General features: G+C 41.7%; 1 protein-coding gene across 2 annotated transcripts in view; it reads right to left on the reverse strand.

Moving 5' to 3' along the window:
• The window catches only part of GPATCH3 (G-patch domain containing 3), a 378,974-nt gene that overhangs the window by 184,124 nt on the left and 168,064 nt on the right, over positions 1-26,786 (reverse strand). The window contains exons 4-5 of one of the 2 annotated variants that reach the window (XM_044084171.1): positions 7,910-7,969; positions 6,566-6,687 (exon numbers count right to left, since the gene is read on the reverse strand). In XM_044084171.1, coding sequence (XP_043940106.1) covers positions 6,566-6,687; positions 7,910-7,969 — 182 coding nt within the window. Of the gene's footprint in view, positions 1-6,565; positions 6,691-7,909; positions 7,970-26,786 lie in introns of both variants that reach the window. The other variant, XM_044084163.1, reaches the window with a different exon arrangement.

Consider the following 26,786-nt stretch of genomic DNA (forward strand, 5'->3'; position numbering starts at 1 on the left):
GCATGCCCTCCCTGTGGTCGTGTGGGTTTCCTCCGGGTGCTCCGGTTTCCTCCCACATCCCAAAGACATGTTGTAGGTGGATTGGACGCTAAATTGACCCTAAGTGTGTGTGTGTGTGTGTGTGTGTGTGTGTGCATATGTGTGCCTTCTGTGGAATGTTGGGTGCCGGGCTAGCAACTCGACACCGTAAAACTCCACTGCCAATCATGAGCAGACAGGTGATCCACTGTGGCGACCCCTAAACGGGAAAAGCCGAAAGAAGAAGATGATCCTTATGGGGAATCTGCCTCCTGCACTTACATTTTTGCTTCTTGGATGACGAGAAGTCTAGGTAACCAAAAAAGAGCAAGACCAAATAAAAAGAAAAAGAGAGAGACCCCAATGGAGCACTTATCTGACAGTCAGGTGTTCAGCACAGCAAAAGGAATTCGGACAGATGAGAGATGATGGCATTCGGACTGGCTGCTCTAGGTAACTGCAGCTGTACATCACCCTTATGCCCTATGTCCTGTACAGGGAGCATACATGTGATGTGTGGCACATGCAAGATCTAAAGGCTTTGGTATACTGGCCAGACATTGGGCTATCCTTGGCAGGAGATCCCTACTGTGAAGAATACTACAATAATGATATAGAAAGACATGCACCAATTCCCAACTTTACTGAAGAGAAAGAGGCAAGGAGTTGGTCTGTTTTCCTAAAGGCTTTAGTGTAGGTGCATCTTAGTTGATGATGAATACCCAGCCTATCTTTGGGAATATCAGGTAAGGCAGTTTGCAGGAAAGAGCTTAGAGTTCTGAAATCCTATGGGCACATGTGACCCCCACCAGTAAAAACATTTTCCAAGAAAGAAACTTTAGTTCATCAACCCCCCCCCCCCTCCCCTTTGAACTTGCTGCTACAGTGGAACTGATCATCCATGTACTTTTATTAGCTTAATGGAGCTCATCTCCCCAGGCCTCTACTGAAAATGGACATGTATCCAGTTGGACTACCTCGGTCAACAAATGTAAAATAGATAAAATAAAATAAATATTCCCCTTTGTCGGAAAAGTCAAGAAAGACTAGTTTAAAGTAAAGTCTGAGGACACCTTAGAAAGAAAGATAGGGTTGGTTCAGTGAGACAGCCTACCTTTGGGAATATCAGGTAAGGCAGTTTGCAGGAAAGAGCTTAGAGTTCTGAAATCCTATGGGCAGAAGTGATCCCCACCAGGAAAAACATTTTCCAAGTAAGAAACTTCACTTCCACTGTAGCAGCAAGTTCAAAGGGGAGGGGGGTTGATTAAAACCTGGAGTAAAAAGGTAATATCCCAAGATGGAATGGAGTCCCTTACAAGAGGTGGAGGAGAAAGATACCCCTCAAAAAGATTTTAGACAACATCAATAAAATAATAGAGGTATGATCCTCTTCTACATGAAAATTAGAAATGGTAGCCATTTGTACATTGATGCTAAAATAACTAGCCCCCTCCCAAAACAGACCAGCTAGGAAGTCTGAAACAGAAAGGAGTGTAGCTGAAAAGGGATCCACTACCCTGGAGGAAGCCCAAATTGAAAATCTCTTCCATTTACTTCTATAAACCTTTCTAGTAGAAGGTTTCCAACAGAATTTCAACATATGAAGAACAGGACAGGAAAGTCTGGACCTTCTCACCACCATTGGAACTGATAAAACCATTTGGTTAGTTTTAGGACTGTAATGTCTAGGTGAGACTTGCCAGAAGGATGATTGATGGGGTCTGGAAAAGGTTCCATCACCCAAGGAGGCTATATCAAGTGAGGCCACAGAAAGGGAAACCATACCTTGTGAGGCCAAAATGGGCAAAGAGAACCACTTCTTGCACCACATGGCTTTCTGAAGAAACTTGGTTATGACAGGAGTGGATGGGATAAGTGTATATCAGACCCAGAGGCCAAGTGCGGACTACACCATCCCTTGGTGACTCTCCCTCCTCAGGAATCAGTGCAAATGAGTTGTTGTATTTGGGATTTGGAGAGGGTACACAAACAGATCACAGTACAACTGGCCCCAAAAGATGAAGATCTGAGCAGCAATGGCTTGATTGAGAGACCACTCATGAGGTAGAAGAATGGACCTCTAGATCTTGAACACTAAAATAGTGGCTTCCCCCCATATGCTTTGCAGCCAGAAAGTGCTGGAAAAACACTGCCCACTGCCGGACCCTCGTGGCTTATTAACATAACGGGCAAGAACATGTTCCCTGGACAAAACCAGTAAGAACTTATTATTTTGATCTGTATATAAATATGAATATTTTTTAAATGGTCTATTTCCAGCTTTTGTGTTACATGTACCTTCTAATATTTGGCAGATTGATCCTTTACACAGTTGTTTCCTGTCATCCCCATTTGAACCTATGTCACATTTTACAAAGCTTTTTGTTTTAATGAAAACTCAAAAAAAAAAAAAAAAAAAAACCACACCATAACCTATTAACTTAAAACAAACACACAAAACTACGTGCATCTTCAAATAATGAAGATTAACCCCCGTAATGGGGACAACTATCCCAAATTAACAGTTGCACCCACAGGCAGTATCTAACCTAAAATTAAGGTTATCCGTGCTAAGGTGCAAGTTACAACTTGTGCTCCTTCTTACACTAATTGCTATCTATTCTTATCTTTATTCCCCTCCTAGATGTGAGAAACAACTTGTAAGTTTTCAGAAATGATTAACTTTTAGCCTTAGTAAATGCATTGAGCTATCTAAATAAAACTAAATTATACACCATTCTAAAAAATGTATTGAAGTATTCAGGTACCAGGAAAGCTGATCTTATTCACTTCCAGTAATTTCAAACTTTATTTTTTAAGCCTTTTAATTTTGTTTCTCTTAGTAATGTCACAGTTCTTTAGATTTATTGCCTTTGTCTGTAGTCTGCTTGTCTCTGTGGAAATATAAGAACAGAATATACAGCTAACCTCAGGTGCAGACTTCTCAACTCACACTGAACATTTATTTGCTAAAGGAAAACATTCCATTACATTCACAGTGTTCTCTTATTTTAAAGCCTACTTATTTACACAAAAACGTGCTATTAGATTAAGACAAGAACATTAATCCAGATATTCACCTATGCAAAAATAAGTGAAAATATCTCAACCCTATATATAATCGAGTGCAGCTGTACAACCCATTCCCCACCTCAACAACCCAAGATGACAGCATATTAACTTAAACATGGTTTTGTCTAGCCTTTCTTCTCTGTTTACATTGTATTGCCTGCATTTCTTACAACTAAATAAGAAAAAAGTGTATATCATGAAATGTTTTATACAAATACTGTTAAGAGCAAAAATGATTTGACAGTTACTTTTTTCCCTTTGACTATCCTTCCAAACACTAATGATGTGAAGTGGGGTATCAGCAACTCAAGGATTTGTTTGAACTGGGGTATATGCGTTCCCCCACAAGTTTAACAAAGTCAACAAAAGTCCAATCTTTCTCAGCCACTTTCCATTTTTTCTAGCCTTTTGTTATTTAAGTTGATATACTCCACCATTTTATTTTAATCAGCTCTGAGCACATTTGACTTTTTCTTCCTCTAAATTACTGGAAGCTCTCTCTTGCATCAAAGCTGGAGCTTCAACTGCTTTTTGCTGAACAGCTGCAGGGTTCTTCCCAGTCAGTGTTTTCTCTTCACTTTGTCTAGTTGGCTTTCCTTCAGGCTAAGTTTCTTCTTTGCCAGTGTCCAGGCAGTACATGTACTAGACAGTACCTAAATTTTACTAAAACTGGCAGAATTAATAGCCCTTATATCTCAGTTTCTTTTTTCACACTGAGAGAGCTGAAATTAAGCTGCTGATCAGTGTGCAGCCAACTTGGAAGTTGACACACAAGACTTTTTCTTCCCAAATATGAAACTCTGCTGAGAATCAAAATTCTACAATCTAGACTATGAGATGGAGTCAGTCCAGTGCTAGATGTGTAAGATGCAAATAAAGTCGGTCTCTGCAAGGGTGCTGTACACAATGCAAAGCTGACTCCCTAAGATAAGAAAATCAAGGCTGTCTGGGATGAACAGTAGCTATCAAAATCAAAAGAACTTTATTTTCTGCTGCTTTTTGTAGGATTTTATAAAACAAACAACATAAAGGAGATGTTTAAAACTGACTTATTTTCCAAATTCTTCACAAAACATTGTAGAATCTGGTCCAAAATTTGGGTAGCACTGTTTTCCCGAGATACAAACAAATCATTGAGTTGCAGACTTCCCTTTCTTATTAAATGCAGGAAAACTGGAGGATGCAGCTGATACTTGTGGTTTAAATGATCTAATTATTTAGAATCCACCTGCACTGTTACTGCCTACCAAACAAAATGTTTGCAGAAAGAGGTTTATAACAATGGCTGCTTGCAACAAATTAAAGATGGGCAAGGAAATGAGACCAAAAACAGCCTATCCAAGAATACTGCTGCAGTTCAGAAAAGAGTTGAAATTATCAGTAGTAGTTGTGCTTATTTAACAGCCTTATGGGAATACAGTCTAGTCTAAAAAAAATAGAAGTTAATCATTTAGTTTACACTACAGACGTGTGTGTGTCTGCGTAGTGGAGAAACTGGAATCTATATTTTAATCAGTATCATGGAAAGAGTGGGTGGAGTACAAAACTGTTAAATGAAAAGTGAGCAGCTACAACACACTAAAGCAAAGAATCCAGTCCAATATGTAGCCTGTCTGAGAGACCTTTTAGCCAAGTAAATTTTCTTAGCTGAAATGAAAAAGATCTGTACATCTGGAGAAGAAGCAGATGTTTTTCATTTAGGTTTTTTAGTAAGGCACAATATACAGAAAATGGGAATGCGTTGGCTCATCTGGAAATGGGCCAAAAGATATCAAACTATATTTAAAGTTCACAGAAAATAAAAGTTTATTATTAACAGGGGTTTACAGAGTATATTCTGAGGAGGGGCAAGTCTACATGAATGGGGATTAGTTTTGAGACCAGTCCTATTTTATGGTTTTCAGGGGTAAACCTGCAGTGGATGAGAAAGGAGTGGTTTAAACCACTACATGACCCAAAATGGATAAGACACGTCACTTGTGTAGTCAGGATATAATAGATGAGACTTTGTGGGTTCTGTTCAAGCAGCTTTATTATGTACACACACATCAGGATTGAGGCTTAATAACTTTAACTTAGATAAACTTATAAACAAACTAGCTATTACACTCATACATGCTCACTTTCTGGCTGCACTCTCAAAAATGGCACTGAAGCTAGCATGTGCCAACTATTTATATGCACGTTCAGTCCTTGAAATGCTTCTTAAAGATACAGCACATATGCTTTATTCTGCGTACAGCTCACTGTAAATATCACACAAGGAGTTATGCAGGGGTTGTTGTGTGTTTTGGCTTTTCCCGGTTAGGGGTCGCCACAGCGGAACTCCGGTACGCTAATGATTGGTAGTTGATTTTTACGTGCCGAGTTACCAGCCCTGACGCACAACCTTCCATGAAGGTACGCCCATTCACGCATGTCTCCACGCGGAAGATGCTCTAGCTGAGAATCGAACCGGACAGCGTCTTACTGTGAAGTGACAATGCTACTGCAGTACCACCACCACGGGTGGAGTTATGCAGGGGGTATCGGTGCATATATCCTTCAGGAGAAAAGAGTAACATCCTTCTAAAATTACAAAGAAGTAATCATGAGGCAGAGGTAAAGCTTCAAGAAGAGAAATTTTAAGGATGAGGAGGCAAAATACGAAGTTGGAAGTAGTTTATTAAAAATGCAAGACAACTCCTCTCCACAGCAATTGGTGGTATACACATTTTGCAGCTACACAGCAGAAATGTGGAGCAACCACAGCAGAGTATTTCAATAATGAACGGGAAAAGAATAGGGGAAACAAACTAAAATGAGGAGCAGAAACATAAATTAAGCACGATTATGTATTTTACAAATAATGGAAAATGGCAAAATGGAAGAGCTTAGTACTCCATCTGTACTATTTTCTGTATTTTATTTGTTTCTCAAAAAATATGAAATCAAGGATTATTGAAAGTGGTATCAGTATAAACAACATCCAGTCTAATTTTAATTCACACACTAGTCATGAAGTTTTCAAAAACTGTATTTTTTTTTTTTTGCCTTCATTTCAGTAACTTTTAAAAGAGCATAGTGTAAACGAATGTGTTCCTATTGTCAGGATGCAAAGCACAAAGTCACATTCACACCTCTTACAACACCAAATGGTCAACATCTTGCAGCTTAAATTTTCATACATATGATGAGCAACATGCTGTTACAAAACAGACACAGGACTAACCATGAATGACTCCAAATGAAGTATCATACAGGGTACACCAAAATACTGCTCATTTTAATTTGTATAGAGATCATGCAATTCTCCAACAATATTCTGAAACCTTCAGCTATGGTGTGTATTTAATGAAGCTATTAGTCCAGTGTACAGCTTACCAGAGCACTTTATGAGTACAAAAGCTTTTGAAGCTGCACTAAATGTTTAAATTCTGAAGTAGAAAACAAAACAAAATGTACACCAGCAACTCAAGTTCCATAATCTGCTTACCTTTGTGTGCCGTTCAAATTTTCCTATCTGCTGGCAACACATTGATCCATCATCTAGCCCCTCACGACGCCTCTGCTCCAGTCTCATCTGAACATAGTCTCTTGCATCTTTATCACCACCATCTACTGAAAGTAGTTCAAAAATTAGAAAATCAAAAAGCAAAGCATAACACAATAAGGGAAACTGTATTTGCCTAGTGTAAAACAGAACTATAGTCTAGGTTTGTAAAAATAAACCTAAGATTAGAATTCTGAAGCCAGCTCTGTGGCACAGAGGGGTAGAGCTCTGAGTAGGCTGTAGGTGGCTCAAGTCTGCCAAGTGGTTTAGGTACATGTAGAAGTTAGCAGTCAAGGATGAGAGTGAGTGGCTGTAGTTGTTTTGTCCATCCTGGGAGAAGAAAGCAGATCTAGCTTGTCATATGGTGACACCTAGCAAGACAAGATGGTGCTGTACCTGTGGAGAATGAGCCTGTCTGCACACATGCATGCAAGATGAATAAGTGTATGGAGGGATGCTGCCTGTGGCTGACAGCAAGGAAATGGAATTCTCAGCAGGCCACCTCAAGAGAAAGAGGATAGGCCAGCAGGAGAGGGCAGATTGTCCAGCTGGATCAGTAAGCTGGCCCTCTCCTTACTGCCTCTCTCTCTTACCACTGGGAGGAAATAATGGGCTAATATGGCACCCCGTGGCAGGAATGAATTGGTCGCAAGACTCTTACCTAACCCTGGGATGACCGACCCTTGCTCCCACCAACAGAAAAAATGGGCCAACTGGGTAAAGGCAGTGGAGCCATCAGGTAGGTCCAATGGTGAGACTAGGATAAAAAATATGGAACTGTGATCTCAAATTACTTACTGATGTACAGGGCTGAAGTTTACAGCAGCTAATTCAGTGGGGAAGAAAGTTGTATGTAGCACACAGTACTCTTGGCAGAAGTTATGTTTCAAAGGAGAATAAAAGTATATCTCCTTCATTTGTTCTTGTGCGGGTTAATATTCTTGACTTTCCATACCTGCATATGAAGTCTCAAGAACAAAATGCAACTAGTAACACCAACACATTGTACATGAGCATTGTATATAACTATATGTGACTATTATTGCATCAGCGTGGACATTAGCAAATTAATCCAATGGAGTTTCTATCTCAAGACTCTTGTTTAAGTAACTTATGGGTTAATTTAAGAAAGGAAGGATGTTTGATATCGACGAAGGCCTGGGGGACAAATCCTTCTTTTGTACCCAGTACTGTGCTCTTGGGTATCAACTATGGAAAAAGATTTGAAAAAAAGATGAAGGATAAAGAAACACTTACTTTTTACCTGCATTAAGAAAACACACATACCTTCATCATAGTAGACACTCATGTCCACATCCCAGTCATCAGCTGTCTGCTCATCAAAATCTGTTAAGACAATAAAAAAAATGGTTACAGACAGTAAATAGGTTAAGTTTTAAAATATTTCTTCCATTATACAGTAATGTCAGCCAGAAGTACAAACATGTCTGTGTGATGCTTATTTGCTTGCTTACTTGTAATTTATACCCTATCATCTCATTGGCCTTCTGTGGCTTGGAACATCCAGGCATCTACTACCTTTTACACAAGCCCATACAATAAGCTCCGACTGCTGCTCTTAGCAAGGTTAAGAAAATAACTCATCCCATGTGCATTCAAGATGAAGCCCTCCATCCTAGAATCACACATATGTTGATAAGGCAAGTATATTTGGCCTACACTGTGATTACCTTTATTATAAAACAACTATGCCTATTCTGTTTCTCTAAGTAATACTATAAATACATTTTGTGCATGATATCAAACCATGAAAACTGTAAAGTTATGTTTTAATTAAAAAAATATAACAAAACTTAAGCAGGTGTTTTGACATTTCATAACTAAAACACATGAAGGATGTTAAGGTCTCAATCTCTATTACAACATAAAACATGCTGGAGGGAAAAGCATGCATCACACAGAGTGCCACTTTTATAAAACATCTTCCACTCCACATAAAGTGCAGTACTTCTCTTACTGTATTCACAAGTAATTTGGACAAATGGATTAGAAACCAAAAATTCACCCCCAGTTTAGTATCCATATCACTCATGGATAAGGGCAAAAAGTAAATGTCCCAACATATCCTTGCTCTGCCTGCCTCTGAGTCATGTGTATGCATAATCCATCCATCCATCCTTCCTCAACACCTTTTTCACCATTGTGCACATGGGTTCAGGGTGTCAATTTAACAGTGGCCATCATCTAGAGCCAAGGTTACACCGCCGGGTGGCTAGACCTGCCATGGTAGTTATTCCACATCACCACACACACACACACACACACACACACACACACACACACACACACACACACACACACACACACACACCTATGGCCACTTTAGAGTGTCCAATCTACCTACTACATGTCTTTGGAATGTGGGAGGAAATTCGGAGAACCTGGAGGAAAGCCATGTGATCACGGGGAGGACATGCAAGCTCTGCACAGAAGGTATCAAAACTACCATGGGAATGTAAGGCTAGGCTTCTTAAGATACCCACAGATGAAAGCCTTCTAAAGACCTATGAACCTATGAAAAGTTAAAGTACATAAACATTTAAAAAGTGGAGTCACATAATTTGAGAGACAGCAGGTTTAGATGAAGCTGGTGTAGTTTGGTTACGCCAGCATTACCAATCACAGTAAGTCTCAACATCATCCACAAATTTTATGAACTACTACCATATAAAATTCAGTTCAGCTGACAAATATTCCAAAGCACAGATAAATCCCAGCAGCAACCCCGTCATATAGTGCAACAGGATTCTGCAACTTTCAACTTTTTTGTTTCACAGCTACAGTACAATTTTAATGTAACAGAGCTCTGAATCCTAGTAATGTTGATGAGCTTGCTACTAGTTCATGACATACCGGGGAACACATCACTGTGCTGTATATCAGCAAACAGCAGCCAAAAACATGACAAATATACTGTCCTCCTTTATAGCTTTGAGCCTCACAATTTCTATGATGGCAATTACTGAAAGAACAAATACTGTATTAGTTGCAGCTATGTTTGCTGTGGTGAAGGACTTGAAAACCACTGTAAGCCTGGAAGAAACAAGAATCATTATCAGAGAAGTAGAAATGCATGCTGGCTTATTTGTTGTCTTTGATGGATATTACATTAAATGTTCTAAGGTCAGGGAAAAAAGTAATGCAAGTCAAAATGAGGTCAATATTTTCAGTACGTCTTGCCAATGCAGTTGACTGAAAACTAGCCATAAGAACTCTTTTAACTGAAGTCTGTGATTAGTTTTACACACCCATCAGGAAGCATAAAATACAAAAACATTAATGACAAAAGCTTTAAGACTTTCTAAAGTTTAGACCTCAAGCACTGAAAAACTTGACTAGACCAGAAGCAGTTTCTAGCAAAACTTTCTAACCCTAATAGTCTACATTTTGGGAGTCAGAAACAAGAATTAAAATACCAGGCACACGACAACTACCTGTCTCAAAAGCAATACTTTTTCCCAAAAGCAATGAAAAACAACAAACATTCCTCTTTTTTAATCAGACTACTTTTATTGTACAAAATTCCCTTCTTGGTTAAGTACTTAATAAATTATCTGGTGCTTGTCACATGACATGGTACATCCTCTCAGACTGAATTAGCTCTTTTATTCTGATCATATGCAGCTGCAGCCTGTTTTAGCTTAGAGGACTTAATAACATCCAGAAATGTAGCTAGGGAATTTAACTTTCTGAGGGGAGCACTCACCCAGTTGTCTATAATCAAACCCAAAGTTTAAAGTCTACCAAAGCCAATTTTGAGGTAAATTTGGCCTCCCAGGCCAAGGGCACCCACAAGGCATTCTTTAGCTATGTCCGCAACCTCAAAGGCAATACACAATTGGGTGCAGAGCTCATTGTAAGTGGACCCACCTATACTGAGCCAGAAGATACAGCAAACCTACTGGCTGATAAATTCATCTCCAGCTTTATCCCTCTCTCCTCCTCAATCTTCCCTCAGGAAACACCATCAAATGTAACTCTCCCTGCTATCACTAGGGAACAGGTCCTTAATGCTCTAAGGCTAGGAATACTGCATCAATGGGCTCAGACAATATCCCAGGGTGACTTCTAAACAGCATGAAACATGACCTATTAGGCCTTCTGGATTGCTATTCAGCTGTAGCCTCCAAACAGAATTCATGCTTCATGAATGAAGAACAGCAACATACATCTCTCTGCTCAAAGATGGGCCATCTACAGACCTTGAAAACTACAGACTCATAAGTCTCACTAGTTTTATATGTAAAGCCATGGAAAAAATTATCATGGAAATGATTAATAGTGATATAGTAAACTCCAGACACGGGACCCAACCCAGTTTGGTTTGGTCAAGGGCAGGACATGCCTACTCAACATGGTGGACTTCCTTCAGAAGGTCACCAAAGCAATGGATGAGTTCAAAATGTTTCACACTGCCTACCCTGACCTGGTCAAGGCATCTGACACAATACCCCACTCAGGCACTGTTGAGAAACTCAAGAGGCTAGGTACAAATCTGCATGTCACCTGGTGGACAGCCAACTGGCTCACAGACAGGACTCAGGAAGTTAGAATTGGGGAGTCCACCTCTACAAAGAGGTCAGTCACAAATGGAGTCTCTCTGGGATCGGTCCTTTGACCACTCCTTTTTGGCATTTATTTCTCTGAAGGCAAGGCTAATGTCAATGGTCTCTGGCTGACTAAATTTGCAGATGACTGCAAATTAGGAGTTCTCATTGAACCCCACACTGACACAGACTAATAACAAGTGTTAGAGCTATGGACTAAACCTAAATGCCAAGAAATGCATAATAGTATCTTTCAGGAAGTCATCCACCCCTGGTAACTATCATATTGACAACACACCCCTTAGAGCTCACCCAGTAGTCAGGGAATTAGGGACACACAGGCAGTAATCTAGCCTTTGACCATCACATTGTCTACAGTAGTGAGGAAATCATTCTATGCTGCGCAACTTATAAACAAAGGTATGGCATCTAAGTCCAAGCAAGTCATTGTTCCATTATATTCAGCATTCATCAGACCTATCATTGAGTGCAATGCCTCCTATGGTATGTACCTAACTGGCACATCCAAAAATTGGAATGTCCAAAGAGGTTCCTCAATAAAAGAATACATGGCGTAAGTAAAATGTCCTATGCAGACTGCCTCAAGGCAATATCCCTTTATTCTGTCTCCTACAGGCTTTTGAGGGGAAATCTATGCCTGGCATACAGGGCATTGTCAGACCCCACTCTGATGGATCTCCTGCATGCCCACAAAACAAACAGCACCAGAATTACACATTTTTAAGTCTTAAAAAGGCCCTTGTAGTTGTTAGCCTAGTAAACGTCTATGAATTGTTAACCGTTTTTATAAAACAATTGTCAATAAATGATTGCAATAGAAAATCTGTAATCTGTAACACCCACTAGTGAGCAGTTATCATGCACTGGAAATGTAGCACTGATACGTATATTTTTTGGCACTTTTTAACTTTTTAGAGTTCTGCACCGTCTTAATTTTTGCTTGACTGAATTATTTATATATTTGCTGGCACTGCTTTCTGTTTTCTGATCTGTTCTGAAACTGGTTTTCTCCCTCTTCCCCACCCTATTCCTGTGGTGTTGTTATAGTTGATGGCTTTGCAGGTGCCCGACCCTACTGTAAATTTGATCTGGGACACTCTTCCTAGTCTAGTGTCATTAGCTCATTCTACCTAATACAGAGAGAACATTTGAGAAGGCCAACCCACTTAGGTTCTTAACCTTGAATTATCTTCTGTTCCTCCAGTCTCCGTTTACATTTTACTTAAAAAAAAAAAAAAAAAAAAAAAAAAAACTTTGCTAGAAACTCCTTGTGAGTGTGCTTCTCAAGTGATATGTATATCTTTTGGCACTTTTTGTAACTGTTCCGAGTTGAATAAAACAACAACTGAATTCAGTTCAGAATACATTTTGAATAAACTGCATTTATTTAAACTGTATTTGCTTTAATACTGCTACACACTCGTGTGTGCAAACTTGCACTGTACTTGAATTGTTTTAGTGCTGGTTTTCTGTAAAAAAAAAAAAAAAAAAAAAAAAAAAAATTCTAAGCTTGTTTCCTGCCTTTCCTGTAACTAGTCTAGTCCAGACACAAATTTGCTGTATCTAGGACTGTCTGTAAGCTTCTGAGCCCCCTAAGCCTTTCTATGTTGGAGGGAAGCCTTCTAGCTTGTCAGTGGGAGTGGTAAGCACTAGGTAGCCTATCTACCACAAGAGGAGTAGTTTCTGGCCCAGAGATTGTAGTTTATTGTCCGTTTGGGCAATTTTTCCATCTCTCTCAACTTTCTGGTTTAAAAGCTGTATCCAGGACTGTTTGTAAGCTTCTGAATGGTGCCAAAGTCTACTCTTCAATTTTTCCCTTAGATCAGCGGGTTATCTCCTCTCCTGCACTTTTGCTAGCTTAGTAGTCTAGCACTTTCCCAGAATTCTTGTAGCAATTATTGTAGCACACAAAAGTGCTACCAGCACTAAACGTTCTACAAGAAAACTGCTCCAGTACTTATTATTAATGCCCGTCCCTCCAGGCATGTCTAAAGGTCAGTTCCCTGTGCTTTCTCCTATTAACCAGGTGAACCTGCACATCCTGAGGCAATGTAGCAACTGCCTCATGTACACCGACAACCCTCTCTTCTTACCTCCCAACACTCAGACTTGTAAGAGATGCATTTATATATCCAAATTGGAGGCCACACACTCCCCAGCCAAGACTGGAATAGCTGGTCAAGAGGAGAAGGTCAATACTTGCACCACACCACATAGAATCACAACACTAATCACGAGACACATAATTCTCCTAAACAGTGTGCCACTCAACCAAAGCCCCCAAGGCAAAACAGCATGCCCAGCACACTAGTCATAGATGACTCGATAGTGAGGCACACTGATGTCCCACTCAGTAGGTTGAATACGGAGAAAGTAACAGTCAGCTGCCTGTCAGGCGCCAGGATCCACCACAGAACACACGCACTCAGGACACTCAACAACGGGTACAAATATCACTCTGTCATTGTACATGTGGGTGTGAATGACCTGAGACATACCTCCCTGGACTACATGAAAAGAGACACGGAGGAGCTCTCGGATTATGTAGCCCAGGCAGGTATGACCCTAGCCCTGTGTGGCATCTTACCATCACCCAGAATGATACCACAGTATAAGCAGACGATTATTGATTTCAACAATTGGGTAAGTTTCTGGTGTCATTCTAAGGGGATCCAGTATCTGTCTGCCTGGGATGCCATGACTGACAGACCTTGATGCTTTGCCAGAGAAGGCCTGCATCTGTCACCCCTGGACTTCCAGATACTGGCCAAGGCTTTTGCCATCCCTACAGTGCCTTTATACGTGGTGTTCCAAAGACCAAATTACCACCATAACAGCTACAAACAAATGTCATGCTGTTCAATGCTAGAAGTCTAAATCTCAAAATGCACTCGCTCGAAGCACTCTTTATAATGGAGAACATTGACATTTGTGCTATAACAGAGACTTGGTTCAAGGCAGCAGAAAGCACCCCTGCACTACCAGGCTATAACTCATTCTATACCTTTCGGCCCTAGAACTTGGACCGCAGCTCCAAAGGTGGTGGTGTTTCCATATTCATTAAGGATGCGTACACCTCCATACTGGTAGCCAAACATAACGCCATCTGAGATACTTCAGGTGCAGCTAACATTGGGTAAGACAGCAATTCAGGTCATAGCCTGCTATAGGTCCCTAACCATGCCCCAAGACTCACACTCCACATTCCTAAGCACCTTGGAGAATATTAGGGACCAACGTAACACACTCATACTGGACGACTTCAACTACCCCTCCATTAACTGGGAAAACTACTCATGTACCAGTACACTTGCCCAACATTTCCTGGAATTTATTAATTCCAATTCCCTGGACCAGCTAGTTCTTACTCCCACTACAGGTAGCAGCATCCTTGACCTGGTCATTACTAACATGGTTGACCATTGCTCTACACTAATAGTCAACTCCTCCCTGGTTACAGCTGACCATAAACTAATCACCTTGGAAATCCACATCCCCCGCAAAGGTAACCACCATGAAAAACCTCCAAAGCTAACTTTGGGCTCCTAAAAACAGAGGTGGCTAACTTCACTGCATCCATGTAAATGGAAAATAGTTGCATGACCACCGAATCATACACCAATGCACTGTACGAACACATACACAAATGCATGGATCACCCATACCCAACAGAACCAAGATACTCTCCTTCAAAAAAATGAAGCCAATCTGGTGGTCCCCTACCATAAACAAATTCTACAACAGAAGGAGGAAACTGATGCGGAATAAGCTGAAGTCCCAAGACTGGAAAAACTCCATTATCAGCCTCAACAAAAAGTTGAGATCCCTCATCAAATCCTCTAAAGCTAGGTATGAAAACAGAATTGCAGCAGACAGTAAAGACAAAAACAAGGCCTTCTATAGTTATGTAAAGAATCTCCACAGCAATACCCGGATTTGCTCTGAGCTACTGCACAATGGTACCTCCTATACCGAGCCAACAGATATTGCCAATATACTGGCCAACAGATTCAGTGCCAACGTTACCCCCCCCACCACCACATGGACCAATCACAATTCCAGTAGATTGCCAGACACCCAGTATTACTGCTGCACAGGTTAAAACAGCACTGTCCAAGGCCAAGAATACAGCTTCTATGGGACCTGACAATATCCCTGGCTGTGTTCTACATGAACTACAGAGTGAACTGGCACCTCACCTGTGGCCCTGTTCAATCACAGCCTCACCTCATGCTTTGTCCCTACTGAATGGCGCACTGCTACAGTCATCCCTCTCCACAAAGGAAGAGCGACTACAGACCCTGGGAACTATCGCCCCATTAGCCTGATGAGTCTGATATGCAAAGCTATGGAATGCATCATCATGGAGCTAATAAACAAGGATATAGGGAATCTCCAAACTCTGGATCCCACACAGTTTGGTTTTGTGAAGGGTAGACCATGCCTGCTCAACTTGGTTGACTTCTTTGAGTCAATCACCAGAGCGGTGGATGAAGGCAAGGTGGTTCATACAGCCTACCTTGATCTGGCCAAGGCCTTTGATACCATTCCCCACTCAGGAATCATAGAAAAATTCACTAAGTTAGGCATCAACCCGTTTATCACTATGTGGGTTGCAAACTGGCTCACAGATTGAATCCACAGTGTGAAAGTAGCTGACTCCAAGTCAGACTGCCGACCAGTCACAAGTGGAGTCCCACAGGGTTCGGTCCTGGATCCTCTCCTGTTTGGTATCTACTTCTCTGAAGTCCAGGCCAACACAAAGGGACTCTGGCTGACAAAGTTTGCAGACGATTGCAAGTTGAGAGCTATTACTAATTCCCCAAGTGATGTTGACATCCCACAGAAAGGCCTCACTGAGACCAACGACTGGTGTCAGAACCATGGCCTTAAGCTCAATGCCAAAAAATGTGTCGTCATCCCCTTTGGGAAAAACCCGGTCCCCATGAATTACCACATCAATGGTAGTCCACTGAACACAGAAGGCGATTTAAGACATCTGGGAACACAACTTGACAGCAACCTTTCTTTTGACCACCACATTGCCACTGTGGTCAGAAAGTCCTTCTATGTGGCACATCTCATTACTAAGGATTTTGCATCCAGGAAGAAAGAGGTCGTTGTCTCCCTCTACTCTTCCCTCATTAGGCCAATCATTGAGTACAATGCCCCATTTGGCATGTATCTCACTAGACACCTGCAACAACTGGAGAGGCCACAAAAGTACTTCACAAAGAGGATCCTAGGCCTTAAACACTTGTCCTATAAGGACACACTCAAAAAACTCCAACTACTCTCTGTCTCATATCACCTACATAGAGGCGATCTCTGCTTGATTTACAAAGCCATGTCTTACCCAGCTCTGTTAGAAATGCTACATCTAAAGAAATCCTAATCCTTCCGCACCACATGCTCCAGAGACCTCAACCTCATTACCATAATCAACAGAACATGTTGGAGGGACATGTTCATAACCCAGAGACTGCCCATGCTATGGAATAGACTTCCCATACATGTCAAGCAGAGCACCTCACTGGCCCTCTTCAACAGAAATCTTGATGAGTGGATGGGAAATAGCAAATTCACCCCGGGGATCACTCCAGTGGCTCTACTTGACAGAGGCAATGGGAACTAAGGTTGGGTGGCATGATGCCAGGAAACCAAGAAAATGAAAACCAAACAAGAACACAAAAATGAGCTGGATTCAACACCCAATACAGAAGCTTTAATCCAAATATCTTGAGCAACACGCTTTCGGAAGGTGCAATGACCCTCCTTCCTCAGAAGACAAAAAACAATGAACACCATTTTACAAGCATTTAAATAAGTCTTCTAATTGATCTTTAACAGCAGAATAAGTGTTAATTAAATCAAGCACACCTATAAACCTATTAATGAAGCTAGCACAACCACTGATAACCACAGTTATAAGCTGCAGAGGAATGGAAAAAAAGAAACAACTACATACTGCAGAGAAATAAGGGAAATAAGGTGAGGGATAGAAACATTCCACTTCATTTTACATTAAACAGGCCACAAGATATCCAACTTAATAGAAGAATTATTCAAAAGTTAAAAAGATTGGGTAACTTAGCATAACCTAATGTGAAAAATGATAAAATTCAGATAAAATCCCTTAATTTTATACGAATAATTATAAATGTGTTAACACTTTAAAACTTTATACAATACTAAAAAAATCATTGTTCAAATACTAAAATACATATATAACTGATAACCAATATTAAAATAGCTGAAAACAGCATATTGAAACAACAAATCAACACACATATATTTTATCTCCTTACGGCTAAATGCTTAAGGAGACATGCTATAGACACATGATCATTGAGCCCAGGATGGAAATATGATGCCGTGCGAATTTGCCAGCATAACTCTTCAATTTCAAGTTGCGTTTGCCAAGGGCCACCTCGATTGTCCTGAGTAATGTGTTTCAAGATCGTGAATTTAAAAAAATGGTCATGATGTGTCATAACATGTTTGGCTAAAGCATTAGACTGGTCTTGTTTGGTTTTGGCATATTGATGCTCATATATGCGTTTCTTGAGTTTTCGCTCGGTTTTGCCTATATAATAGGCAGAACAAATTTGACATAGGGCGGTATATACCACCCCATGAGTGTGACAGTTGGCTTTTACCTTAATGTTACACAAAAAGCTGCCTAACTTAACTCGTGAATCAGTGCAGATAAACTTGCACTGGTTGCAACTCCCACATTTATTTATACCAGTGCCAATGTGGGGGCTTTCTTTTAACCTTGGTTCTAAAAGGGTTTTGAGACTTTTACCCTTCCTGAACATGATCTGAGGCTTATCACCTAATTTATTGAAAATTTCAAAATCATCTTTGATAAACGCCCAATTTTTATTTAAAACGTACCTAATTTGAGAATGATTGGTGCTAAAGGTACACAGAAATCTTGTATTAGGTTGTGTCACAGGCAGATTTGAAATGGGCTCACCTAACAAAGAACTGTTACAGCCTTCCACTTCATCTAGTGTTTCCAAGCTTGAATCGCATTGAGTATTGGGTACCAGTGGTGGGGTGCATGTGGCAAGGGGAGCAAGTATAGGTTTAAAATGACCACTCACTCTTTTATTAATAACTTCAGATTTAACTTCTTGAATAAGATGGGGAGGATAGCCTCTATCAAGGAACATGTCATAAAGCTTGTCACATTCAATTAAAAAATCCCCAAATTCAGATACCATCCTTGCTGCCCTAACCATCTGTCCTTTCACCACGGCCTTCTTTTGATGGTAAGGGTAATCCTATGGGCTAGGCTTGTAAAGGCTCCAGGGCCATTAGCCTAGTACACACCTATGAACTCAGTTCTGCCAGTGAAGCAAAAGCTATCATGCTCATCCCAACCAATCTAAAAAAAGTTTGTTTTTTTAATGGAAAGCAGAGTTGCTGCAGACAATTCAGCCCACAAAATAAAACCATCAACTCATGAGGAAAGTAGACCACTTAGCTTCCCAGCTTTATTACACAGGCTAGCAGTTAGAGAACAGGATTAAGCTTCTGAGCAGTTAAAGGAGATATTTCCTGTAGCCAAGGGTATAGGGCATGATTTCTTCAACTAGTTTACTCTGGGCAAGTCACTTGATCAGACAGAGTTCCCAGGTTGCCCCTGAAAAGGGAGAGTTGTGCCCTTTAGGATTGCTTAGTTAAGCATCATCAACACACCTTCTCACATCTTTCTACATAAGGCTGGGGTGTTAAATCAGCTGTTATCACTCCTGATTAAGTGCCACTCACCTACTTTCTTCAAGAAGTTATACCTGCCTGTAGCAGGTCATCTCTCACATAATCCATACATCTTTTCTGGACAGTCTCACTTCTTGCCGCCTTCTTGCCTCCCCAAATCATCTTCACCAAATTGTCTTCTGCTTTTGTGCATATGTTCCTGAACCATCATAATCTGTTCTCTGTGACATTCTCTGCAACTGAATCTACTTTGGCATCTGCTCTGATGTCATAATTTGTTCATCCATCCCATAGTGTGCATCCTGCCACCTGTCATAGGCACTTCAACTCCATCACCTCTAGCTTCCTCATGTGCTCTGCCTTCACTGCCCAGGTAACTGTAAAGTAGCATACCTCTTGCAGAATGTCCAGATTTTTGTCTCTCATTTTCGGTCTGCTCTTCATAAAAATTGTGGTTTTCTGGCAAATTGCTGAGAACTGAAGTGATTAAATAATGACATACATTTGAGTTTCAGGCTTTAAATCATTCAGCAAGTGTATGCTAACACAAATCCTGTTTCTCTAGTAACTTTCTAAGTATATAAGAGCTTCTTCTTCTTCTTTCAGCTTTTCCCAGTTAGGGGTCGCCACAGTGGAACTCCGGTCCGCTAATGATTGGCAGCAGATTTTTACTGTGTCGAGTTGCCAGCCTGACGCCCAACCTTCAACGAAGGCACGCCCATTCACACGTCTTTCGAATGCCACTCGACCACGGGGAGGACATGCAGACTTCACACAGAAGGTGCTCCAGACGAGAATCGAACAGAGGTACCTCTTACTGTGAGGTGACAACGCTACCACTGCACCACCGCGGCTTGACAACAGAAATGATAATAGTAAAAAATTGCTTTGCCCCTTTGTGGCGACCTAACACAGCAACAGAATGACCACAAGATATATACCACAAAAGAATTGGAGTACAACAAAAATGGACAAAAACCTAGTGGAAAAATTGAGAACCAGTCCAAATGTAGTATACAGGAGGGGCTCAAACCTTAAAAACATCTCGGAGAGACAAGCACAGGGCACCAAAGAAGGAAAGCTTTCTAAGTACATAAGAGCAATATTTAAAATATGTCCTTATTTGGGTCCTTTGGCTCCCCATTATTTTATACGTTGTCCAGATTTCTTGCACAAAGAGAGTGAGAGGTATATAATGTAGTACTGGTTGCACCACTGTTTTGCATGCCTTACCTTTAGCTTCTTTGGCATTCATTTGTCACACATTACTGCAGAAATTCTGTGCCAGTTGGCTGCAACACCTCTGATTCTAGTTTTGACCTCCTCATTCAAACTTCCCTTCTCCTCACCCATCCCTCTCAAGTACCTGATGCTGTTAATGTTCTACTTCTAATTTTTAGCTTTCTCTGATTTCCCCATCTACTGACATGAAACCTGTCTTATCTATAGTTGGTTTCCACCCACATGCCTTCAGTTTTGCATTTCAGTCCTCTTATCACTTGCTAAGCTTTTTGTTCAGAGTCTGCTTGTAGTGCCACATTATCTGCACACAGCAGCTTTGTCGATCTGTTTAATAATGTAGTCTATCATGGGTATGAACAGTAATCGTCTCAGAGCTGAATCCTGATGCACAGCTACTCCAAATACTGCTCATATGTGTGTCACTGGGTCTTTGTACATAGCTTGCACTAATTCTGCTAATATTTCCAGGACTTCAAAGCATTGTAAGACTGCCCAAATCAGCTTTCTTGGAAACTTGACATATGCTTGTTCCACGTCTAGGAATACTCAGCTGGACTCCTTTCTCATCTCCGAGTTCTTCTCTACTATGCATCTCATTGCAAATATTGGGTCAGTTGTGCTGCATCCAAACTGTTCATTTCCCATCTTACTTTTTACTGGTCTGTGCATTTATGATTCATCCTCTACAACACTTTCATGCAGTGAGATAGGAGGCTGATAATGATGATGAGGAATAAACACCACCACCACCACCCCACTATCCATTTGTTAACTAGTTAGGACAACTGGACACACAGTCCCTTTTATCAGGGAAGACCCGGGAGAAATGCCTGTTTAAGTGACTTGCTCATGGTCACATAGCGGGCAAATGAGAGATGATGGAATCAAATCTTGTACAACAGGATGACTCTGTACTGCCCACAGTTGGGATTGTTCCCTTAGTTCATGTACACTGCCATTAGAATGCTTATACAGTAATATGGGATACACTTCTCTCTCCATACTGCTAGGAGTACCTTCTGGAGTAATTTTACCTCTAACTCACCCAGTATCTTGATCATCATCTGCTATGGCCTCATTTGAGCCTGCAGCTTTCTTTCAATTAATTTTCCTTTGTGCTTTTCTTACTTTTTCATTTTAATCTGTGCATGGGGCAGTACAGTTTCTGTTGGGATTTCTGCATTCAAAAGCTGATGGAAATACTTCTTTCACCTCCTTCAATGTCCTGTGGACTGGTGAGCAGATTGTTGCTGACATCCTTTATGAATGGTGTCAGAAAACTACCTCCTTTATCTTTATATCTTTGCCTTGGGTTCAGGCTCCTAGGTGCCTAGATAATAACCCACCATACATTTGGTTGGGGACACTTGACTGAAGTGGCATTCAGCTGCAGAGACATACAGCTGATGTAAATTCCCTTTGGACAAAGAGAAGAGTGTAGTGCCATGCTCATGGCATCAATAACAAATGCACAGGGGGAAAATAATGTCCATGGCTCCCAAGGAACCAAAAGACAACAGGCAGTATGGCGGGCATCTGCAGTAGGCTGCCACGTGGGCATGTCAGTGGCAGTAAAAATGCAGTGTACAATAGCTGGTGCATTTATTATTGGTGTGTGTGTGTGTGTGTGTGTGTGTGTCTGTGTGTCTGTGTGTCTGTGTGTCTGTGTGTCTGTGTGTCTGTGTGTCTGTGTGTCTGTGTGTCTGTGTGTGTACTAGTACCTTCTTCACAGTGTCTACAGAACATTAGCTAAAACACATTCTGGAACGCAAGTATGACTACAGTAGCACTCAGGATTTTCTGTCTGCTGTAGCATACTTCTACATGCTGCACTTACATAAGCATGTACTGTGCACGAAGCACAACACACATTACTTCCCCAACCCTTGTGCACTTGTTTACTGAAGCTGTGGGCATGGCACTGCATGCTTTGCCTTGCCCACAGGAAATCTGCAACAGACATGTGTCTTGTTAGTAGAATGCCACTTCAGCCATGTGTCCCCTCCAAATATACTGCATGAAAATGTTTGACCTTCTAGGAGTCTGAACCCCTTTGCCTTACTACCTGATAAGCGTTTCTTTATACCATCTACAGAGACCCTTTCCAGAAGAGGGTAAAGTCTCTCTCATGCCTGGTTATTTACTATCACAACTGTTCTCTTAGCCCCTTTGTTAGCCAATCAGTACTCCTCCTTAGTCTGGTACAGCTTTTCTATTTCCCACTTTTTCCTGCACTCCTTTTTTAATAACTTCCTGGACTTCTGCATTCCATCACCAGCTTTTCTTATGTACCTTATTCTCATACCTGGCTTGGCCATATATCTTTTCTATACTCCTTAAATACGCTGTAAGGATTATAGAACAGATAATCCTCACACACGCTGTTCTGAGATGCTGCCATTCTTCTTTGACTCCCACCTATTTCCTTTTCTTCTTGAGGTGCTAGCACCCTGAGTATTTCCTTGAACTCTTTTGTTTCCCATGAGTCATCTTCCAGGTCTTTAGCCTAGGCTCTGATGACCTTAGTGCCTACACTGACAACTGTCTACAGCTGATTGTGGCCACTAGTGGTTTATGCTGTGTCAAGACTGTTTCATGGAGACGACTTTGCGATTTCTGATTCAACCCCAGTACCATTTCCTTACTAAGAAGAAATGTACCGGAATAAATTGTTGGCCACTCTTATGTGTGCTCTTGTGACTGCTTCTCTTTGTGAACCATGTATTGGCCACCATCAAATCACTTGCCTAATAGAAATCTAGAATGTCCTTTCTCTTCTTTATTCTTGTTGCCCCACATATGTGGATCCAGACAGTCCTTATATCCAGTCCTGTATGTCCTGATATGAGCATTCAGATCCCTCAAAACTAACTCATGTTGTCCTGCTTTATCTAGGAGGTCCTGCATCTGTTGCCTAAATGTACCCTTTTCCTCACAATCACAATCCTGCTGTGGGGCACAGACTGACATTATCAATACTGCCCTAGCTTCACAATGGAATCTGACTGCCATGAGTCTGTCATTAAATTTGATGACATCCCTTACTGTTTTCAGAAGACTGTTCCTCACCACAATTCCTACACCATGAAGACTGTGAATCCCAAGCCAAGTGGCTTTGTTACACTGCCCTTCCTCTTTGGCTCCTAATCATACACATGATGTAGAGTCGGCTTCTTGCCATCATGTCATCCACATCCTGTCAGTGAGGCTAATTCAGTGGAGTAATCTTTAGTGCATTTTTGGCAGGTGCATTGGTTTACATCCAGCATTCCGCTCATCAGAGCTATCCCAAATAACCCAGCCTGAGCAACTGGACACTGGCCAGCCAGTAACTTATTGACCCAGGACTGCTGGGCTTTATGGCAAGCATACACTGGCCAACAGGGGAACAAAGACCTCTCCCAACATTAGCAGGAGTCCCTGGTGTAGGTTGGAGTAGGCCAAGTCCTCAACTCACTTATCATCTGCAAACAGCCATGCCCCATTCTGGCAACGTTAGTCTATATGACCATAGGTTCATAGGCTGGTATTAGGCTATCAGCCCTAGGGCCTATACAAGCCTAGCCATAACAATTCCCTGGCTACTTCTTCCCACAATATTTACTTCCCTGGACCCCTGTCTAGCAGGACGACTGACGTGATCCCCGGTGTAAATTTCCTATCTCCCATCCAGTCGTTAAGTTCCTTTTGAAGAGGGCCAAGGAGGCGCTCACCTTGACATGTATGGGCAGTCTATTCCAGAGTATGGGGAGTCTCTGGGTCAGGAACCTATCCCTCAAGCATGTTTTGTTCATTGTGATAACAAGGTTTAGGTCCCTGGAGCGTGTGGCTCTGATGGATTGGGATTTCTTCAAATGTAGCATGTCCAACAGCTCTGGGTTTGACATGGCCTTGTATGTTAAGCAGAGATTGCCTCTGAGTAGACGATATGTGACAGAGCATAGCTGGAGTTGTTTTAGTCCGTCAGCATAGAACATCTTCTTTAGGCCTGTGATTCTTTTAGTGAGGTGTTTCTGCGGCCTTTCCAGTTGTTGCAGATGTCTTGTGAGGTACATACCAAACGGGGCATTGTACTCTATGATGGGTTTAATGAGGGATGAGTACAGTGGGACACTGACCTCCTTTTTTTCTGGATGAAAAGCCCTTAGTGATGAGGTGTGCCACATAGAAGGATTTCCTGACTGTTGTGGCGATGTGGTTGTCGAAGGTGAGACCACTGTCCACCTGTGTTCCTAAGTCTCTTATCACACTTTCGGTGTTTAGTGTACTGCCACCTATGTGGTAATTCACGGGTACATGTTTTTTCCCAAAGGGGATAACTAGACACTTCTTGGCATTGAGCTTGAGCCCATGGCTCTGGCACCAAGCATCTGTTTCTGTAAGGCCCTTCTGTAGAATATCCACATCATTTGGGAATTCAATAATGGCTCCCAGTTTGCAGTCATCTGTGAACTTTGATAGCCAGAGTCCCTTAGCATTGGCCTGTACTTCAGAGAAGTAGATGCCAAATAAGAGAGGTCCCAGGACTGAACCCTGAGGTACTCCACTTGTCATTTGTCGGGAGCTGGGTTTGGAGTTCGCTACTTTTACAGTGTGGGTTTTGTCAGTAAGCCAGTTGGCAACTCATCGAGTGATATAGGGATTTATGCCCAGCTTAGTAAGTTTATCTATGATTCCACAGTGGAGGATGGTGTTGAAGGCCTTGGCGAGGTCAAGATAGGCTGTGTGGACTGCATTACCCTCGTCCACAGCTCTGGACGGATCTGAATAAGTTGATCAGGTTCAGGAGACACGATCGGCCCTTCACGAACCCAAACTGGGAGGAGTCCAGTGTTTGAAGGTTGCCAATGTCTTTGTTTATAAGTTCCATGATAATACGTTCCTTGGCCTTGCAGATCAGGCTCGTCAGACTGATGGGACGGTAGTTCCTAGGATCCAAGGTGGATCCCCCCTTGTGGAGTGGGATAACTGTAGCCGTGCACCACTCAGTGGGCACGAAGCCTGAAGTGAGGCTATGATTAAACATGACACTTAGGTGAGGTGCCAGTTCATTTTGTAGTTCATGTAGTACACAGCCTGGAGATGTCATTTGGTCCCATGAATGCCGTATTCTTAGCTTTGGAGAGTGCGGTTTTTACCTGTGTGGCCGTGACTACCGGAATTTCGCAATCTTTCTGTATCGAGATGGATGGGCCATTAGGAAGTGAGGGGGGCTGAAGTTGGCACTGAATCAATCTGCCAGGATATTGGCAATGTCCTTTGGATCAGTATATTTAATGCCATTCTGTTGTAGCTCAGAGCAGATGTGAGCATTACCATTTAGATTCTTGACATAGCTATAGAATGCCTTGTGGTTGTCTTTGGAATCTTTGTCAATTTTATTTTCATAACTAGCTTTGGAGGATTTTATGAGGGATCTCAGCTTCTTACTGAGGCTGGTAAGGGAGTTTTTTGCATCCTGGAATTTTCCTCTTTTTTGCAACAGTTTCTTCCTTCTGTTGTATCGTTTGTTTATGACAGGGGACCACCAGATTGGCTTCCTTTTTTTTGGAGGAGAGCGTCTTGGTTCTTTTTGGAATGGCACGATTCACGCACAAGTGGATGTGCTTGTACAGTGCTTTAGTGCAGGATTCTGCAGTCAAAATTTCAGTTCCTGTCAGCACGGGTGTCATGAAGTTTGTCACTTCTGACTTGAATAGCATGAAGTTGGCCGTTGAGAAGTTTTGTACAGATGTTTTCTTACTGGGGGGTGGGGGTGGGATGTGGATGTCAAAGGTGATTAGCTTATGGTCAGACCTAACCAATGAGGGGGTGACCCCTGGTTTGGGGCATCGATTTCCTATGTTGGTAAGACCAGGTCCAGGATATTGGAGCCCCTGGTGGGACTATGGATTAGTTGATCTAGGGCGTTGGAATTTATGAATTCCAAGAATCATTGGGCAAAGGTGCTGGTACATGAGTAGTTTTCACAGTTAATGGCAGGGTAGTTGAAATCACCCAGTATTACGGTGTTTGGTTGTATCTTAATATTTTCCAGTATGTTTAGAAAGTTGTAGTGAGAATCTTGGGGCATGATGGGGGATCTGTAGCAAGCTACAATTTGGATTGCAGTCTTACCTAGTGTTAGTTGCACATGGAGAATTTCAGATGCATTGTGCTGGGCAACTAGCCTGGAGGTGTGAATATCCTTGGTGAATATGGACACTCCTCCATTTTTAGTGTTTCGGTCCTAGTTTGGTGGCCGAAAAGTGTGGTAAGAGTTGCAGCCTGGTATCGCAGGGGTGCTCTCTGGACCCTTAAACCAGGTCTCAGTTACTGTACAGATATCAATGTTCTCCACTTTTAGGAGTGCCTCCAGAGAGTGCATTTTGAGGTTTAGACTTCCAGCATTGAGTAGAATTACCTTTAGATTTTGCATACTTGTACGTGTTATGGTGGTGGTTTTGTCCTTTGAGCCTTGCCTAAAAAAAAGGCACTATAGATGTGGCAAGAGCCTTAGCCAGTAACCTGAATCCCAGGGGCGACAGGTGCAGACCATCTCTGACAAAACATCGCGGTTTGTCGATCATGTGGACCCCCTTTGAATGACACCAGAAGCTTAG

The sequence above is a fragment of the Protopterus annectens genome, chromosome 1.part1, assembly GCF_019279795.1.
Source record: "Protopterus annectens isolate FY-2018-M chromosome 1.part1, PAN1.0, whole genome shotgun sequence".
NCBI lineage: Eukaryota > Metazoa > Chordata > Ceratodontiformes > Protopteridae > Protopterus > Protopterus annectens.